Genomic DNA, 19,826 nt, shown 5'->3' with positions numbered 1-19,826 from the left:
AAATCTAGAGAGACACCAAATCCCACCCTCTTTACTACCCGACCCCAGTACCCAGCCTTTCAAATCTCAGAATACATTTAATCCAGTATGCAAGTCTGTATCAGCTAGTGTGCCACCTACCCCTCTCTCGTTGTCGTACAGCGTTTGGAGAGCTGGGAGTCACAAGCACTCATCTCTTTGTGAAGGTTTCCTGAAAAATATACAAAAGACCATTAAACCAACAAAAGGATTATTTTCCACTGTCCTCCAGTATATCAGGGCCTGGGCTTTGGCAAAGGCAGCACAGTGTTTTCATTGCAGATCCTTTGTGTGCACAGCCCCTCGGAGGACCTTGGTAATATTAAAGCAACTCTGAGCTCAACCCAGACAAGCCTCCACACGAGGGCCGGTGATTCTGACACTAAATCTCTCCCACCTGCTCTGTCAATACCTGTGCTGCAGGAAACAGTCCCGGCTAATCACACGTTAGCAGTGCTCACACCTCACACAGCTGCCTCGGGCTATAGAATTGGCCCTGGCTCTATGATTTCAAACCTCACATAGAATGTGCTACCTCAGATACCAAAATCAGAAAAGCAATGGAACCTACATCAAAAGGCAGCTCTATCATTCGGCCACTGTGTGCAATTGGACATGCTTTGAGCAGTACAGGACGATTGCCATTATTATCCAGGGGCTTGTGCTGCTAGTGAGATGTTTAGAATCTTCTGGGCTTGTCTTGGATGATAGAGATTCTAAAATGAGTGTATTTAGTGTTTTTAATTGAGTTAATGTAGTTAGTGCTGTGAGCTTCAAGCCCAGGGAATTGGTGCCAGGGAGTTAGCGGATCACCCGTAGCTTGTTTCCTGTCTGTTAGGTTGAACAGTTCAGCCCTCGCTGCATGAGGGAGACTGGCTGTGTCATGGGACTTGGCACCAAGCCTGCACCATCCCACTCCAGCGCAGTCAATGGACAGCTAATGGCTCTGGCTATCTGCCTACTCTGTGACAGAGCCCTCCTGGGTTTGAAGAGACCAGGTGAGGTGATTCCGGAGCCCATGGCAAATGTGGCACCACGTGAATTAGGTCTAATCTTGTGGTTAGAAAAATTGTAGAAAAAGAAGTCACATATATTGTCACGAACAACACAGAGATACCTTCAGAATATATATATATATATATATATATATATATATATATATATATATATATATATATACTGAGTGGTCTAAGCTGATCTTGTGTATTAAAAGATTAGTCACATTCAGAGATTTGTCACGCAGACAGAAATATGAAAAGAAAATAATAGTTTTGAAATTCATATTATACATAAGAAAAAAAAATACACCTTCTAGGTAGTTTCACACATTGTACGGAAACATGAAGTACTGTATATTGTTTTACTTTCCCATGTGGAGAAGAGATGACTTTAAAAGAAAAAAATGAGGGGGCAAAACATGCCTAAAGCTAGATGTAACCAATGCAACCCTGAACGTCAGGATACTGAACTATCGGGTTGCATTGGCTAACCCTAGCTAGCTTCATGCCAACAGTGCCACCTAGTGCACGTTTATGGCACTGTTTATAAATTATGAAGTTTCTCTTAAAGGGGTCTCCTGCGTTGCAGCCCAGCGCCTTAACCACAGAGTCACCTGCTACCCTGCAGTGTGCAGCATGACGCTCAATTATAAATAGAGGAAGATCTTTGAGCCAGAGATCCGAGAGCGTAGTTTTAACCTACAGGAAACCATGACGTCAGCACAAACGCTTCCGTGGCTGCCGTGTGGGTTTCACTTCTGCTCCTCACTGCAAGCCAATGGAAAGCCAAAGGGGCCCCCAAGCAGCCAATAAAAAGCCAGAACAGGCAGTCTGGTTTGAGAAACGGGCCAATAGGGAAGGAGAGGGTGGGAGATGGGCTGGTGATCACCCCACCCTATCTCTGACAACAGAGACAGACAGAGAGACACAGGAGCTGTTCCGGGGATCAGAGAGCAGAGGACACGGATCGGGGTTCAAATCTCCGGCAGTGTCCAGGATCATGGCGTACCAGCACAAGCTAGCCGAGAAGCTGACCATCCTGAACGAGAGGGGCAGGGGTGTGCTCATCCGCATCAATTACATCAAGAAGGTGAGGCAGCCTAGCCTGGGCCTGATCCGATTGTACAGAACCACCCTACACACAGGGCTAGTGCAGAGCAGAGGACACAAACAGGGCTCAGCATTTTCAGCATTTTACACTGCACTGAGGCCGATAGGGGTGGGGAGGGACCAGAGCGGAGTTTGAAAAAAGAGGATACACACAAAACGGTAATCTGCTAAATTACTGATCTCACAATGCAAAGCAGTATTTATTTCTTGTCCAGCTGGAAGTAACAGATATCTCTGCAGCCTTTCTCTGTGAGGTTTACTTTTCCATTTACCCAATGCTGACCCCCTGCGTACCGTAAAGAATCAGAAAGGTGTAATCCTCTGGCTCACGGATGTGCATTGGAAACACACAGAAACATGCACACAATATTGTGGCTGGCAGGTAGCAGGCTGTAAAGACCCAGCTTGAAAGAGGAAGTCACAGACATGTGAAGACAAAACAGGAAGCAGAATGCTGCACTGAAAACTGCTGATATTTTGCAAAACAAGGAAGTGCTGGTGATACACTGTAACTGTGCAAAAACAAAGCTGCGGGTAACTGCAGTTCATGGCCTACATGAACTGCAGCAGTCGGACATTGTGGTTGGTTTTGTTTAACTCAAGCTCTCTCCTGTTTCACAGACATGTTCGGACCCGAAGCTCAGACCCTCATGCCTCACAGAGAAGAGCATGGAGTCGGCTGTAAAGTACATCAACAAGAAATTCCCCAACATTGACTTCCGAGGAAACAATGTAAGCACCCCAAACACTCCCTCTCCCCCCCACCACACCACCACGTTCACGGGTAAAACGATGGTACCTTTAATACAGATATGTTTTACATTTAGCAAAATCTGAACAACATCCAGAAGGAGAAGTCTGAAGTGCTGAACACCCTGACGAGTTTCTACCATACCTTCATCGACGTAATGGAGTTCAGGGTGAGTCCGGGCTCAGGGTGATGCAGTTCAGGGTGACTGTATAAGGGATTTGTGGATTAGCTTACAACCTTTCACTCATCGATGCTTTACTCATCCGTTGCAGGACCACGTTTACGAGTTGCTGAACACAATCGATGCCTGCCAGTGTTTCTTCAATATTGTAAGTGCTGCAAATTAAAAAAAAAAAATTGGTATTACGATCGTTTATCCAGCTGTGTGAATCAATTTATCAATTATATATATTATATATATATATATATATATATATATATATATATAAAAAAAACACCCACCCATGATCTGATGAGCATGCCTTCTCCCCACAAGACTGTAAACTACGAGTTCACGAAGAGCTACCTGGACCTGATTGTCACCTACACCTCTGTGATCCTCATGCTGTCCCGCATCGACGACAAGAAGGTCCTGGTGGGGATGTACAACTGCGCTCACGAGATGTCCAACGGAGCCAGGTAGGCACAAAGCACACTCACTTGGAGAACACAGAGCGTGAGCAATGCAATACTGCAATCCACCCATGCCAGGTTTATATCAATGGGTTGTAGCAAATCTATCATACGAACATAAGAAATCCCAGAATGAGAAAAGGCCATTCGGCTATCCTCGCTCGCTTTGGTGCCATCGTGATCTGTTAGCGCTCAGGAGAGGAAAAACAAGAACCCCCTAACCAAGTTAGTAGGGGAAATAAAACCTCTGGGAATCCGTGGCTAGACGGACCGCCCTTCCTCCAGGCAGCTAGATAAAGGTCAGAGAGTCTCTGTGTGTGACTGGGCTGTACTTGGTTGCAGTCGGGTGTAGTGAGTGCTGTGTGACAGGGCTGTGCTTGGTTGCAGTCGGGTGTAGTGAGTGCTGTGTGACAGGGCTGTGCTTGGTTGCAGTCGGGTGTAGTGAGTGCTGTGTGACAGGGCTGTGCTTGGTTGCAGTCGGGTGTAGTGAGTGCTGTGTGACAGGGCTGTGCTCGGTTGCAGTCGGGTGTAGTGAGTGCTGTGTGACAGGGCTGTGCTTGGTTGCAGTCGAGTGTAGTGAGTGCTGTGTGACAGGGCTGTGCTCGGTTGCAGTCGGGTGTAGTGAGTGCTGTGTGACAGGGCTGTGCTTGGTTGCAGTCGGGTGTAGTGAGTGCTGTGTGACAGGGCTGTGCTCGGTTGCAGTCGGGTGTAGTGAGTGCTGTGCGACAGGGCTGTGCTCGGTTGCAGTCGGGTGTAGTGAGTGCTGTGTGACAGGGCTGTGCTTGGTTGCAGTGACCCCGCGTACCCCCGGCTGGGACACATGCTGCTGGAGTACGAGCCACCCTGGAAGAAGCTGACTGAGGAGTTCGGGCCACACACCAAGGTGAGGGAACCCCTCCCTTCCACTCCTAAAGCTGTCAGACATGGTAGAAGCTTGATGATGATGATATTGATAATGTCCCCCCCCCCCATCCTTTCCCCCGCCAGGCGGTGACGGAGGCCCTGCTTTCTCTCCAGTATCTTTTCCCGCGTCGGAATCTCTCGGCGGGACAGTGGCGCAGTGCCCAGCTTCTCAGCCTTCTGAGCGCCGCGGCAACCATGCTGAATCCCGCCCACAATGAGACGGTAAGGTACTGACTGACCTACCACTGTGACAAGGTGTGCCACTGACTCCTCCCACAGTGACATTGTGAGCCACTGACTCAGTGACACAGTGGCTGCGTTAAGTAACTGAGTGGTTCAGAACGAGTCACTATGGAATAGGGAGCCACTGACTCCTCCCACAGTGACAGTGAGCCATAGACCACTCCCATAATGACATAGTGAGCCACTGACTCCTCCCACTGTGACATACTCAGTCACTATGTTGGACTGACATACCCTGCCCACTGGGTAACAACAGCCAGAGCCCTCTCGCCAAGTTACTGAGCGAGTTCAAAAGCCTGAACTAAAACAGCCGTGTCCTTTCTCCTTAGATGCTGTGTGAATATCTGCCAATGGAGGTGATGGAGCGATGGATAATCAGTAAGTTCACAATGCAGTGACAATGTTGGGTCATCTGACGTGTCCACTGTGCAGGCTTTTTAAGTAGCCCTGATGTATTTTTGCAGTTGTATTCCTATAGAACAGCCCCGATCCAAGTCTCTTCATGAACTCTCATCCTTATCCAGGTGGAGGGCAGCCTGTGTTCCCCCACAGATCATGATCTTCTCACACGCCCCTCCTCTCCTGTACTGGGCATCCAGTGTTAAACCTCCCTGGAGCTGTGAGACAGCATCCTGGGACACACACTGAGCCTGTCTCCTGTCTAACCCCCCTCCTCCCCTGAGCCTCTTGTCTAACTCTAATCCACCTCCCCTGTGGCCCCCAGTTGGGTTCCTGCTGTGCTACAGTAGCCTGAGCACCAACCTGCCCTCCCTGGAGCTGTGGAAGAGCGCGCTGAAGAGCAGCTTGTGCATCACGCTGATCAGGGACGAGGTGCTGCTGGTACACAAGGTCAGCGAGGACTTCTTCGATGGCCTCAAGGGGTAAGGATCGCTGCCCGGCCACAGCTCTACTGCAGCCTGTCAGCTTGACGTGTCTTTGGACGTTTACATTTTAACAAGCAGAAACAAAATAGCATAACTTTATACGAAAAAAAAACACCATCCATTATCCAACATATGGGACTGACACTGTGTGCAGGAGACGTTACTCAAGCGTACGCTTTACTGATCTCATTGGTTCTTCTTCTTCTCCTTCTCCAGACACAGTAAAAGGACTGCAGATATAAAGGAATGCAGGGAGTATGCCGTTGCCAACAGGTCAGTGCATCTCAACACTAAACACTGCATGCGGATCCATTTTTGAGTTTGGAAAACGCAATTGTTATTGGCTGGTCTGCAGCATTTCTAGAGTTCATTTTGTCTACGATCCCTTCAACTGCAATGATGTGAAACGTACAAAACGGTGTGTTTCCGTGCAGTGGGCAGATCCACAGGGAAAGAAGAAACTTCCTGAGGAGTGCTGTCAAGGAACTTGTCAATATTCTTTCAGATGAACCCGGGCTGCTGGGACCCAAGGTAGGCAGCTGGGATTCAAAGCAAGGGCTTGTCTCCGCTCTGCTCCTCAGTCTCTGTCTGTCTGTCTGTCTAGATCCTGTATGTGATGCAACTGAAAAACATCGACAGCTAAAGCCACATCACCCTATAGAATTAACTAATTTTGCTTTACAAAGTCGAATGAAACCTTGCTGAATAATGAATAACTGAATTACATACAACACTGTAGTTTTCCCATGTACTTAACGAAAAACTGACAAAAATTACATGATGTTAAATAAAATAAATTATGTTCATACAGTTTTTAAATGATGTCTCAATCCTACAGTTCTAGGCTTAACTTTTTTCTACCCCCGCCAGGCCCTGTTCGTCTTCATGGCTCTCTCTTTCTCCCGGGACGAGGTCTGCTGGCTGGTCCGTCACTCTGAACACGTCCTCAAGACCAAGACCCCTGAAGACTACGTGGACACGTGAGTGAAAGACACCCAAATCCCTGCTAGCTGCAGCCGACGGGGCCTCCGACAGTCTAAAAACAAACGTGACTTAAGAGTGTACAGCCCTGGCAGAGGATTAAAACAGAGATTATTATTATTATTATTATTATTATTATTATTATTATTATTATTATTATTATTATTAATAATTAGTCATTTGGCAGACGCTTTTATCCAAAGGGACTTACAGAGACAAGTGGGTTAACCTCCTGGTAACAAGCCACTTTCTTTAGCCACTGACAAAGCTTTAATAAAATAAATATCAGAATGACTACTGCTGGCGCTCCAGATGATTCACGGAATGGCTGTTGTTCCAGGCACATCGCAGAGCTGCTGTTCTGCATGGAGTCGCTTCGTGCTCTGCTGCGCCGCCACACCCCCGTGCTCCAGCGATACCACCTGCAGTACCTGGCACAGTTCGACGCGCTGGCACTCAACGACATCGTGCAGGTAAGGAGCAGGGGCCACTCCCAGGGTTTTAGGCGAACCGTTTGCACTGTGTTTGTTTTGCCTAGAGCACTTTATCCTGTTCATCGTCCATCTGTAAATAAATGTATAACATTGTGCAATCACATAATTACCACATATAGCTATTGGCACAAACAAGACTTTTCTGTGATATTTTTTGGGACCGATAAGAACAGCTGTTCATTTGACTCAGGTTTTGAGTCCAGTAATTTAGTGCCGATAAACAGACTGGATATTCCTAACCGCATTTCAATAATAAGGACTCCCCGGTTGTTGAGGATTAATTTTATTTGCACGCCCCCAGACACACACACACACACACACACACACAGAGTTACCATCACAGACCCTGCATACTGGGACAATCCTCTAGATGAATGCAATACCTCCTGTCTGTAGAGCCTGTTTGTCTGTCCGGAGGAGGAGTCCATCCTGATGTCCTCGTTCGTCTCGACTCTGTCCTCAATGACTCTGAAGCAAGGTGAGTGAGAACGTGCCCGACCCAAGCAGTCAGCCAGCACATTGTTTTAATTGCACCAGAAAGGCAGCTTCTTCATAGCCGTAGCATTTGGAACCCTCTGCTTCTCCTGGCAACACACAAAGAGGTTTTCATTACTCTGTGCTTTCACCTGGCTGCTGTACCACACCATGCACCCTCATCATAGAAGGTAGTTGGATCAGGGCATAGTGTATCCATTCACATTGGTTCACGTAAATGCATATTCAAAGCCCTTCACCCTGTGCCTGACTGTTTCTTGTGTTCCTGTTGCAGTGGACAATGGGGAGGAGTTTGACCTGAGAGGGCTCAGACTTGATTGGTTCAGACTGCAGGTCAGTGGATTCCATGGAGTACGGTCGCAATTCTAATGATGTGTGAAAGGCCAACAGACCTAATCTGATACTACTAATAATAAACACCCCAAGGAGGACGAGGGAGGGGATAGCTTGCTCCGGTCTGAGAACACTAAACCTAAAATGCATCAAAAACAAATAAAGCTGAAATTCACTTTCCACATCTTCAGCGACATTCAACAGCAAGGATCACCATCAGGCTGAAAAGCAGTCTGTGACCTCTTATTGCTTTAACTGGATTTAGCGCAGTATTTACTGCTGGTGATTCCTAACTGACTGTTTGACCTGTCAGAACTGCTAACTGTGTCCTGTGTCCCTTCCAGTCCTACGCCAGCGTGGCCAAGGCCCCGATGAATCTCCGAGAGTGTCCACAACTGGCCCACCTCATGAACATGATCGTCTTCCACACCTGCATGATGGATGGCATTGACGGCCTCATCCAGGAGACCTCAGACCTCTCCATCTTCTGGTCAGTGTCCATTCAGCTCCACATCCAGGTGTACCTGGGAGAACCCTCTCATTAACAAACATAGGCAGCAATCTACATTAATAAGAAGTTACAATAAGAGTTAGCTGGAAGAAGAGACATGAATAGGGAAGCTTATGCTGTCATGCAGAAGGAGGACAATGGGGATCACTGGTGCATGAGAGCAATGCTTGCTTGTATCTGTTTCCAGGTTGGCTTTGTATGCAGGATGGTTTGCCAGTTTGTGCGACACATGCGGTATCCAGATTGCCAGATCAATAACAGACTCCTGGCTGTGTTGTGTCCCTCTGCAGCTTCTACCCGCGAGTGTTTGAGAAGATGTTTTCTCAGAGCAGCGATGAGCTTCAAATGCTGAGATACCTGATCTCCTTCCCTCTGCTCTGCTCCCACTTCAGCAAATGCACACACAGCATGTGCCCAGAAGAGGTCAGTAGAAGTTTAGCCTTCTGTGCGCTCCACTGTATCCGAATGGAAACCGAGCCGAACTTGCAGCAGTAGGTGGTTATAAATGACACCTTCAAGTTCAGTTCTATTGATCTCAGGAAGCAAATTATATATAATAAAAAATGGAATCATTTCCTTTTTTTTAAAACTGTGTTTATTTTTGAGCAATAACATTTCACATAAAACACATATGGAGAAGATATTTTATAATACAGGTATGTGTGTGTGTGTGCTTCTCTCTCTTACTCTACAGCTCCCTCTCCTGGAGAAGAAGAGCCTTCATTTCTGCACCAGCTTCCTGGAGGAGATCGCCAAGCAGACCTCCAACATCGCCATGGAGATCTGTGCAGAGCAGCGGAACCTCAGCGACAAGGTACAGCAGTCAAGACCCCCACAGGACAGCGTTAATACTGAGACAGACATGGGCACAAATTCAACTTTTAACAGAGCATAACTCAGACCTGCAGGGCAGGTAACCGCTCAGTCTTGGTATACCCCTGTGTGACTGTCAGATACACACTGAAGCTATTTAACTAGTTACAGTGGAGTTGTCAGAAATACGTCCGCAGCTAGAAAATAAACGAATTTAAAGCTTTGTAAATCACAAAGACAAAAAAAAATAAAATATAAACTTGCCGACTGCATGCGGCCACAAGGTGGCAGAATGGGATAAGGGAACGTGCACAAAACACCAGTGCTGTTAAAAAAAGAAGATGAGGCAGCAGTTGAGTGAAGTGCATTATTTGTTGGGATTATTTAGTAAACACATTAATATTACAAAATATATTAATAAATAAAGGGAGTTGCCTTTATAGTGATGTTTTCATTCTGTCCCTCCTCCTAGCTGCTGCCTAAGCACTGTGCCCAGACCATCAGCAAGGCCCGCAACAAGCAGCAGAAGAAACAGGCAGCCAAGAGGGGCGAGCTGCAGCACGAGAAGCCCGGGGCGGAGAGTCAGAGGAAGGACCGAGCCGTCGTCACCAAGTCAGCTGCAATTTCACCCTGTAGTACAGGGCTTCCCAATCCTGCTCCTGGGGACCCCCTGTGTCTGCTGGTTTCCATTCTGAGCTCTCAATTACTTAATTAGACCCTTGACTGAACTGATAATGTGCTTAATGAGACCTTTTTTTAAATGTTTTCGGCTCTTAAACAGCTGCAGAGTTCAATTTAGCTACAACATTTTATAAATAACCTGAACTCTGCAACTGTTTAAGAGCTGAAAACAATTTAAAAAGGTCTAATTAAGCAAATTATCAGTTCAGTCAAGGGTCTAGTTAAGTAATTGAGAGCTCAGAATGAGAACCAGCAGACACAGTGGGTTCTCAGGACCAGGGAGGGGAAACCCTGCGTAGTATACACTGTATATACCCGTGCTCACTCGCTGCAGAGACACGTCAGAGTGGCGCGGGTTCACGAGCACGTTCTCACTCCGCAGGGTTACCAGTTCCATTTAAAACTAGCGGATATTGGGCTTGCCCGTGCAGGCAGTCGCTTACAATTTTCCTTCGTTACTTTTAGCATAAATTTGGGGCTTTTTTTTTTTCCTGGTAAAGCGTGTCAGAATCATGGGGGCAGCTGGCAACCCTACTTTCGAAGCTGAAGGAAATGACATTGTTCTCAGCATCTGATGCCCTGCCTCTCCCTCTCTCTCTCCCTCCCTCCCTCCCTCCCTCCCTCTCTCTCTCCTCCAGCATGGATAAGCTGCACCTGACCCTGACAGAGCTGTGCTTCACGTTTAACTACTCTTCTCATTTCACTGTGTGGGAGCACGTCGTAATCCCTGCAGAGTACCTGCTCGCACAACTGGAAACTCGACTCTCCAAGTAACACGATCAGACCTTTAGGAATGACAGAAAAACGCGTGGGCTCGAAAGTACAGCTCTGGCCCAAAGTTTTGCATCACCCTTTGGAATTAACTCATTGTGCTTCATAAAGTCGAATGAAACCAGCTGAATAATGTTACGTTTACGTATACAGTACTTAATGAAAAACAGAAGAAATAAAAAAATAACATTTTGAAATTTAACATGAAATACTGTAGTACTATTAGGGCTTCCGGTAGACTTTTTTTGTGATATGATTTTGTAATTTATTTGATTACATGATGTTAAATAAAAGATCTAAATGGTGTTAATACATATATAGATATTTTTTAATTATGTCTCAATCCTAAAATTCTAGACGATGCAAAACGTCTGGCCATAGCTGTGCAGTGTGATGTTATTGAGCCCAGTTTGATTGAAAATCTAACAAAAATATTTATACAACAGGCTTCACCCACTAGCTACTACAAACACATGCAAAAGCAATACATTAGCATCTGCTTGAATAGAAGCAATCTAGATATCCTTCAAGCAGTCTGTTACAACACGTCTCACTGATTTGAATAATTCGGGGTCACCTGCGGGGTCACTCGCATGGTTATTATAGTTTAGAGCTCATGTCTATGTTTCCCATGTATTTAGCAGTGAGTTTCCCATGTATTTAGCAGTGAGTTTCCCATGTATTTAGCAGTGAGTTTCCCATGTATTTAGCTGTGAGTTTCCCATGTATTTCGCACTGAGTTTCCCATGTATTTCGCAGTAGTTGTACTCTAACTCTGTGTGCTTGACTGCCCTGTGCATTCCCACACTGATGGTTGCGGAGCCTGACTGTCTTGTTCCCGGTGTCTGCAGGACCATCATCCGCATGGCGAACTACAACCAGACCACGAAGGAGATCAGCCGCCCCTCTGAGCTCCTGGCGAGCATCCGGGCCTACGTGGAGTCTCTGCACACGCTCTCCAGCTACATCAACGTAGACGTGACACGTCTAGTCAAAAACGTGTTGCTGCAGCAGACCCAGCCACTGGACAGTCTGGGGGAACAGACCATCACCACCCTCTACACAAACTGGTAACACTCAGCATTAACTCGAAGCACTGCGAACTGTAGCCCGTATAACAGTGTGTGTGTCTGGCTGTGGTCGCGCTGACAAGCTGCTCTCGGTTCCCAGGTACCTGGAGGGGCTGCTGCGTCAGGCAAGCAATGGCACCATCACCCACTCCCCCACCATGAGAGCGTTCATGAGCCAGCCGAGCGATAACGAGCAGAGCTTCAGCGCACAGGAGTACTCCGACATCTGTGGTGAGAGCGTGGGCGAGGAGCTACTGAACACTAACTAAATATCTAGTGTGCTGCACGCAACGGGTGAACTTACCATAGCTGCACCAGCAAGGACAGGGGTGGAAATAGGACCACCCCCTGCATAGCAGTGTGATCCACTCCTGGTTTTTACTGTGAGTTTAATAATAAGACACACCTGAGCTAGATACCTAGACATTGGGGCTAGTCTAGCACATGTTAAAACCTGGAATGGGCGAAACTGCTATGCAATAGGAGTCTTGTTTCCATCCTCGATGGACATTGTTTCAATACAGCAGAATGGCTAGACACTGAAACTAGTTTTAGTTACCGGTACTTGATTAACTTAAAAAGCGATGCGTGGAAAGCGTGGCAGTTTGGGGTGGACGTAATCTCATGAGATAAAGTATACGTGGTATTTCATTTCTTTTTTCTTTCTTTCCCTGTAGAACTGCAGGCTCTGTCAGAACTGATAGGCTCCTATGGGATGAAGTTTCTGGGTGAAAATCTCATGTGGCACATCACCTCACAAGTCAATGAGCTCAAGGTATGGTGACTGAAGCGCTCTGGGATCTCTCAGGGATCTCTCCGGGATCTCCCCGGGAGGTTTGGTGGTCCAGTGGTTAAAGAAAGGCGCTTTTTACCAGGAATTTCCCGGTTCAATCCCAGCTCAGCCACTGACTCACTGTGTGCGACCCTGAGCTAGTCACTTAACCTCCTTGTGCTCCGTCCTTCGCATGAGACGTAAAACCGAGGTCCTATTGTAAGCGACTCTGCAGCAGCAGTTGTGATGCATAGTTCACCCCCTAGTATCTGTAAGTCGCTTTGGATAAAAGCGTCTGCTAAATGACTAAATAATGGTGATAATAATCTCTCAGGGATCACTGGATCCTTCGCTGCCAAAGCCCCAAGAGCTTCCCTGGATTCACATCAATTCCACTGGCACACATGTTGCATTTTGTTCACTATAAACTATAATACTTTCTTCCGACGGTATTAAACAGAGCAAAAAAAAAAAAAAAAAGAATGGCTATATCACGTTCGCTGCTCAAATCCCTCCTTTTTTAAATATACAATTTCAGAAACTCGTAATCGAGAACATGGATGTTTTAGTGCAGATGAGATCCAAATTCGACAGACCAGAGGAGATGGCTGCCCTTCGCAAGAGGCTGCCAGGTAGGTAAGGGACGGGAGGGTGGGGGGCAGATATGAAAAAATGTGTCATATTTTTAAACGGCTGACAGTTTCACACTGTTGTGCTAAACACTTCAGTTCGCAGCTCTCATTTGTTACAACATTAAAAAAACGTATGCACTATGAATACACTGGAGGTGTGTTACATACAGATACACTGGAGGTGTGTTATAACACAGACCTGAAACACTGCTGACCAGACTACACTTTCTCCACAGCTGGAGAGAACGTTCTGAAGAGAATGACCATCATCGGGGTCATCCTTTCCTTCCGCGCAATGACCCAGGACACACTCCGAGACGTGAGTATCGCAAGAGATGACTGTCGACCAGACCAACTCTCTGACCCCTGCACACTGCTCTAGGAAACATGACAATAAAGCAGGAAAACAAGAACAGAATGGCAGATCTTGACCATTAGTTGTCATTGTCACGAACAGTAATTCTAAGTGAATTTGCCTATGTATATTGCAGCTAACTGTGCACTGTTAATACTGTAAAAATGGGGAGCCAACTCCAGGACCGCGATATATCCGAATCCGCAGTATAGCGAAGGGCGATATAATGAGGGGTGGGTGTATTTAGGTAGTAGTTAATTCCGGGTAGATTCAATCAAAGTACAGCATTACCTGCATTATTTCTCTGATCAACGGGGCTATTCAGTCAATCAAACTGCCAGCCGTAGGAGGACACGTCCCCACAGTCTGAACAGTCAGTGTAGCAGCTCAGACTCACAGCTGCAGAGAGGAGACAAGTGCCCCAGCCCTATAGAAACAGCAGCTTGCTGGAGAGGAAAGATATCTGGCAGGACTCAAAATCAATCATGTGCAAATGGTGTGCAGTTCCTGACTGGGAGGTGCCCTACCTGAAAGCTCCCCAGTGCACAGAGTAATCTGCACACTCTGTTCCTGCTCCTAGGTGTTACACAAACACTGCCCCTACCTGGCGGGACCCATCGAATGCCTGCGGGATTTCGTCACACCAGACACGGACATCAAGGTACTGTCGCTAGCTCGTCTCTTCCTGCTGGCTAGGTGGATAGCCATTAATCTGGGCTGCTTCATGTTAATCATATATCTTTTCTATAGCTTCCATTGTAGAGCACTGTTCTGTTGCTTCAGGCTTCACTGTGAGGTTGCACCACATCCTGTGGTCTCAAAAGGTTTGTTTAACTGAGCCCCTGCGTGACTGACTGACACACTTCAGAGTGAAGCCTCAAGGGGCCCGGACCGCAATGCAACATGTCTTACAAGTTTATCTCAGCCTTTCCTGCTCACGTCTTCCCAATACCCTTCAACGGAACTGAAAATAAAGCCCACGAATTACAACAGCCTTGTCCAATCAACATGAACGCAACTCCCATTCTCAAGTGCAAGGCCTTGTATTGACCTTGTTTGGGACTCTGTATTGACCAGTGTGTGTGTTTGGTACTCTGTATTGACCAGTGTGTGTGTTTGGGACTCTGTATGGACCAATGTGTGTGTTTGGGGCTCTGTATGGACCAGTGTGTGTGTTTGGAACTCTGTATTGACCAGTGTGTGTGTTTGGGACTCTGCATTGACCAGTGTGTGTGTTTGGGACTCTGTATTGACCAGTGCGCGGCTCCTCTCTCTCCTGCAGGTGACTCTGAGCGTGTTTGAGCTAGCCTCGGCGGCCGGCATCCCGTGTGATATCGACCCCGCACTAGTTTCAGCACTCAACAACATGCGCACACGTAAGAAACGGCTCCTCTGGCCATTTTATACAACTAGCGACATGATCCTTCATGGGAAAAATAACGCCTACAACAATGATAAATAACAATTAAACAGTCAAACAACACAGTAGGATGAATGCGATTGAATAACACACCCCTGTTCCTGGGGGTCTCTGCAGTACGTGGTTTCAATATGCACTCTGACGATGTGTCAGTGTCTACTGTAGTCCTCCCTGCTATATGCTGCACTCACCTGCACTCCTGTGCCCTCCTGTAGAGAACTCCTCGTTGGACGAGGAATACAAGCTGGCCTGCCTGCTGCTGGTGTACATTGCCGTGTCCCTGCCTGTCCTGGCATTCGATCCCGGCTCCTTCTACAGCCGGCAGTTCGGAGGTGAGCCCGCATCCACCACGCTGTGTCCACGTGTGCTGCTGCAGAGTAAAGCAGTGGTTCATAAATAATACGTACAGTTGACTCTAACACAAGTAAATATGCACAGCTGACCATGTCTCTTGTATTAGTTTATTTTTACTGTTGATCCCGATTCTGAAGAGATTTCATGTATTTAAATGCACCCTTAAATAGATCTAAAAAAATGTAATTACAGTAAGTTTCGTTTTTGCTTTTCAAACTGGGGATTGTAGCATCAGTCTGGTTAGCTCAAGTTGCACTATTCTGTATCAGTTTTTGAATAATTTCAAAAATTAACCCTCCGAGTCCTTTGGCTGCATTTACCATTTTCAAATTGTGCCAAAATTCTCAAACTAGTTCCCACAGTAATTGGGTTTGAGTTACAGCAGAGTGTAATGAAGCTCACTCCCACTGCATTCAGAAACAGCCCCTGGCCAGACATAACGAATATACATATTATTTCCTGGGAGCACTTAACATTCACTCAGAACGAGGCACATCAACGTTGACGAATGTTATCTGTGAAATTTTCCACCCTTGAAATGAGCTTGCATCTGGACTCTGGTGGTCTCTCAGCTACCGCAGCAATTACAAAGTGTGTCGACCTCAGGAGCACTGCATGATGTGACAGGCTGAAGTTTAGTTAGTTGCAGAACAAAATGAAAATCTAGAAGACGTCTGTGCTCCACTGAGGTGCAATGCAGGTGCTGTAGCTTGTCGTCTCACGCCAGCTGTCTCCCACAGGCCACACCAACAACATCCACTGCATAGCTGTGGCCGTCAACCAGCTGGCTGCAGCAATGCTCACCACCCTGAACAAGAACATCGAGGAGCAACTCAAAGAGTTCCTTCTGGTGAGTGAGGAGAGGGTGTGGAAGCTGGAGGGGGGTGAGCAGGGAGTGTGGAGAGGGTGTGGGAACTGAAGGGGGGTTAGCAGGGAGTGTGAGAGCTGGAGGGGGGTGAGCAGGGAGTGTGGGAGCTGGAGGGGGGTGAGGAGGGAGTGTGGAGAGGGTGTGGGAGCTAGAACGAGGGGGGTGAGGAGACAGCAATTGCAAAGATATCTGGGCTTTGCAAACAGGCTTGAGATGAAGGTCCTGACTCTCCCAGCACTGAGTTTTACAAACTGATTCTCTCCAGATTGCCTCATCCACTCTGCTGCAGCTTGGCCAGAACGTGGAGGGACTCGAGAGCAAAAACAGAGACTCCATTTACCTGCTGCTGCACCTGGTGAGTCCATCCGTCTGTCCATCTGTCTGTCTGCCTGCCTGCCGTACACAAAAGTTATTTATTTATATTTTCAATCACAGGGACAGTTAAAACGATAGCTCTGGGGGGCAGGATAATTCAAGTTACAATACTCATACTTTTTAAAACAAAAATGTGTAATTTATTTTACCAGATAAAAGAAGTCATGTAGCCACCTCATTTAAAGCAATATACTTTGCAGGTTGACACAGGGCCAGTCAGTGATCAGCACTAATGTTGTGTTTGCTCTCCAGATTGTGGAGGAGTCCCCCTTTCTCACTCTGGACATGCTGGAGAGCTGCTTCCCCTACGTGCTGCTGCGTAACTCGTACAGAGACGTTTACCAGACCGTCCCGATCACGCTAGGGTGAAGACAGAGCCCACAGTGTCCACAGAGGTCCTGCCAAGACAGAAGCTTCCTGCTACCAGCCCTGACCCCAGTGAGAAGACTGCCCTGCGAGCTCAGTGTGCCGCACCTGAGCTTGAGGTCTCTGCTCCAATTGAGCTCAGGTGTAACTAATTCAATGTAGAGTAAAACCTGCCAATGTTTAAACTGCTTTGCAATGGGGGTTTAGTGTCCCGAGCTCACTGAAGCTTGTTTAATGTTAGGAATCTGCATTCGATTTTCCCTTTCAAAGAAATATTGAAGTTCTCTTTCAAACCAATCCCAGGGTACTTGTGTGACCACTTGGTGGCACTACAGTGTGTAATAATCCCATCAGAATCCAAAGTAAACAATAACACTTTGAAGGGCAGTGGATTTTAGCCGCAATATATAAATGTTATATGCATATATATTACTCTCACAGGTCTAATTGTAGCTTATAAACTGACCATCTCTTTGCTCAATGCTAACAATTAAAAAAAAAAAAAAATTATCAGTTGACACAGTTGGCCTTGCACTGTAATATTTTCTAAAGATCTTTAATCAATAATAAACTGGCGTTATTAATTTTGTGAATATGTATATTTCATTTTTTTTTTATTTTAGTTCTCTCTCCCTCCCTCTCTGCTTCAGCACAAGTTTTCTTTGGGGTTTCCATGCTGAGGATTCAGGGGTTAACGGTTGCCAGGATACATACAGCCTTCCTGGAAATAATAATTAATCAGGGATGCTTCATTGGGGTGGTGGGTAGAACAAGCCAGGCACTAACCTGCATCAGGGCAGGAAACAAGGGGTCAAATTTATTTCAGCACGGATTGAAATAGCAGCAGGGTCCCTAAGCACATAGACACAGTGACACAGGAAAGGTGTGCTGCTCCCAGGGGCCTCACACAGAACAAATGCTTCAATTAGCAGAGCCTCACTTACCTCACTACCCAGTGGAGAGCTTTCTTTTATTTTCACTGGGCCTGAATTTCCAAACAGTAATCTGCTCCAAGCACACTTACTGGCCACTTGCTCGTCTGCTTGTAGAGCTGCCTGCTGTGCAGTTCTGGGATGAAATTGAATGCTCTGCTGCTGCATTACATGCAAGAATCCTCAAATAAATAACTTTGCTTGTGTGCTAATTTATAGAGCTTGTCATGAACTTAAACCATACTGTTCATTAGCATATCCAGTCATTTACTGTATAGCGGGAGTGTTCATAAAACTAAATGAGAATATTTATTTTCCGATGTGTAACGATATTCCCTTTCTGGAAGTTTTACTTTTCAGAAAACCAAGTTCTCTGAAAGCTACCGGAATTCTTGTGTGCATATACAGTTATGCAAAAAAAAACCTGCATAGCCTCTTAAAAGGTATAATTCGATACCCAGTTATTAATCTTCAATCTTCTCATGCCTGCTGGCCAGTAAAACAAACGTTGCATCAGTCCCTCCCAGTGCGCAGGTGAGCTCACAGAAGCAGCGAGAGGAGATCTGGGGAGCACAGCAGTGCAGCCAGCCCTGGCTCAGCACTGCACAGAACCAGGGGAGACAGAGAGAGAGCAAGACAGAGAGCGAGAGAGAGCAAGAGAGAGAGTGGCCAATACAAGAACCTGCTGCACATAACACAGGAGAGTGGACTGAAGCACAGAAGCACCATCAAGGTGGACAGTCTTGGAATTAACAACTGGAAAAAGAAAGGATTGTGAGCTGCCTGCATTACCATTTTAAAAAGACGGTATCTAAATTAGGAATCAGGTTGCCCATGCTGTGTAGGACAGATCTCTGGTGCAGAAAACCAGGCTGAGCTCTGAGCAAGGAGACAGAACGATGATGAACTCCCCAGCGAAGAACAGAGAAGAGCTGGGCTCCTCCCCGCTGATCATGCTTTCCATGAGCAGGAGAAAATGGAATAAAGTGTTTGATGTGTGAGTAGCTCTCCTATAACCACTGGTTTACTGTGTATTTAAATACAATATCTATATAATGCACAACACTATTAAATATGGCATCTCTCCAGTCAGGGGCTGCCAGACTGCTTTCTCATACTCGTAATTCTCAACATATCACTCCAGTGCTCAGGTCCTTACATTGGTTACCAGTGAGCTACTGAATTGATTTGAAAGTTGCTGTAATAACTTATAAGGTCCTCTGTGCATCAGGGCCATCCTGTCTCCAATAACTACTAACTCTGTATATTCATTCCTATTCGTTCTTTGAGATCAGAAAATGCAGAACTTCTAGTTGTTCCAAAAAATCATCTTAAATCAACTGGAGCCAGGTCTTTTTACTGTTCCTCGTTTGTGGAAATCTATCTCGGTTATCATTCGGCAGGTTGAAACATCGGATTGTTTTAAGTCTAAATTGAAAAATCCTTTTTTGAATGTGCTTGTATACAACTAGTTGTAACTGGAGTGTATTACATATATGAGCTCTCTTGATTTGTTTTTGTACAGCACTCTGCAATGCCATGGCGTGAAGGGTGCTATATAAAAATTAATGTGTATTGTATTCTTTCCTGTAATAGTCAGGTCTAGGTTGGGTAGCAGCTGATATTAGCTATGCTTTACTCCACTCTGGCTATCTCTGGTGAATGGCTAGGATTGGCTATGCTTTACTCCACTCTGGTGGATGTGCCAGTGTTCTGGGTGGAGAGGCTGCATCTCCCCAGGCACTGTGTGGCATCACTTCCAGTCACAGTCCCCACAGCCCTGCTTGCGTATCTCACACCCCCCGGGGCAAAACACACTGCCTCACACACTACGCTCAATCGCCATGGCGACACTTCAACAGATCCATCTGCAATGCTCTGAGCACTCTCTGTCTTAGACGTGTTTACCCTATCATGCCATGCACATGTTTCTATACCCAAGCGTCTGAGCCTAGCCTTTTCATATAACTCATTCAACTGCTCGATCCCATTGTTCTTGCTGAAGAGAGGGGACTGACAGCAGTCGACGAAACAAGCAATAGATTGACGGACACCGACAGCCG

General features: G+C 46.4%; 1 protein-coding gene across 1 annotated transcript; it reads left to right on the top strand.

Annotated features, from left to right (window-relative positions):
• The first annotated feature begins 1,929 nt into the window (after positions 1 to 1,929).
• On the top strand, positions 1,930 to 17,424 carry LOC117966959 (nck-associated protein 1-like). Its single transcript, XM_059013370.1, has 31 exons — positions 1,930 to 2,106; positions 2,748 to 2,858; positions 2,954 to 3,046; positions 3,150 to 3,206; positions 3,374 to 3,516; positions 4,303 to 4,393; positions 4,498 to 4,635; positions 4,986 to 5,034; positions 5,381 to 5,537; positions 5,757 to 5,813; positions 5,975 to 6,071; positions 6,411 to 6,520; positions 6,862 to 6,994; positions 7,412 to 7,493; positions 7,785 to 7,843; positions 8,188 to 8,333; positions 8,645 to 8,777; positions 9,049 to 9,168; positions 9,640 to 9,779; positions 10,487 to 10,618; positions 11,471 to 11,689; positions 11,790 to 11,920; positions 12,367 to 12,464; positions 13,000 to 13,093; positions 13,330 to 13,412; positions 14,029 to 14,109; positions 14,731 to 14,824; positions 15,084 to 15,200; positions 15,963 to 16,072; positions 16,356 to 16,445; positions 16,718 to 17,424. Exons 1-31 carry the CDS (start codon positions 2,017 to 2,019, stop codon positions 16,832 to 16,834), a joined length of 3,372 nt encoding a protein of 1,123 aa, XP_058869353.1. The 5' UTR covers positions 1,930 to 2,016; the 3' UTR covers positions 16,835 to 17,424.
• Positions 17,425 to 19,826: the final 2,402 nt, after the last annotated feature.

This window comes from Acipenser ruthenus, chromosome 45 (assembly GCF_902713425.1).
Source record: "Acipenser ruthenus chromosome 45, fAciRut3.2 maternal haplotype, whole genome shotgun sequence".
In the NCBI taxonomy this organism is placed as follows: Eukaryota; Metazoa; Chordata; class Actinopteri; order Acipenseriformes; family Acipenseridae; genus Acipenser; species Acipenser ruthenus.
Note: the sequence above shows the minus strand (reverse complement) of the source record. Positions and strands in the feature narration are given on the sequence as shown.

What these genes read in the sequence shown, in the direction of transcription:
- LOC117966959 (XM_059013370.1), top strand. Translation starts at nt 2,017, where the DNA reads ATGGCGTACCAGCACAAGCTAGCCGAGAAGCTGACCATCCTGAACGAG. An exon ending in GAGATGTCCAACGGAGCCAG is followed by an intron (nt 3,517 to 4,302) that starts GTAGGCACAAAG and finishes GCTTGGTTGCAG; the next exon opens with TGACCCCGCGTACCCCCGGC. An exon ending in CCTTCGCAAGAGGCTGCCAG is followed by an intron (nt 13,094 to 13,329) that starts GTAGGTAAGGGA and finishes CTTTCTCCACAG; the next exon opens with CTGGAGAGAACGTTCTGAAG.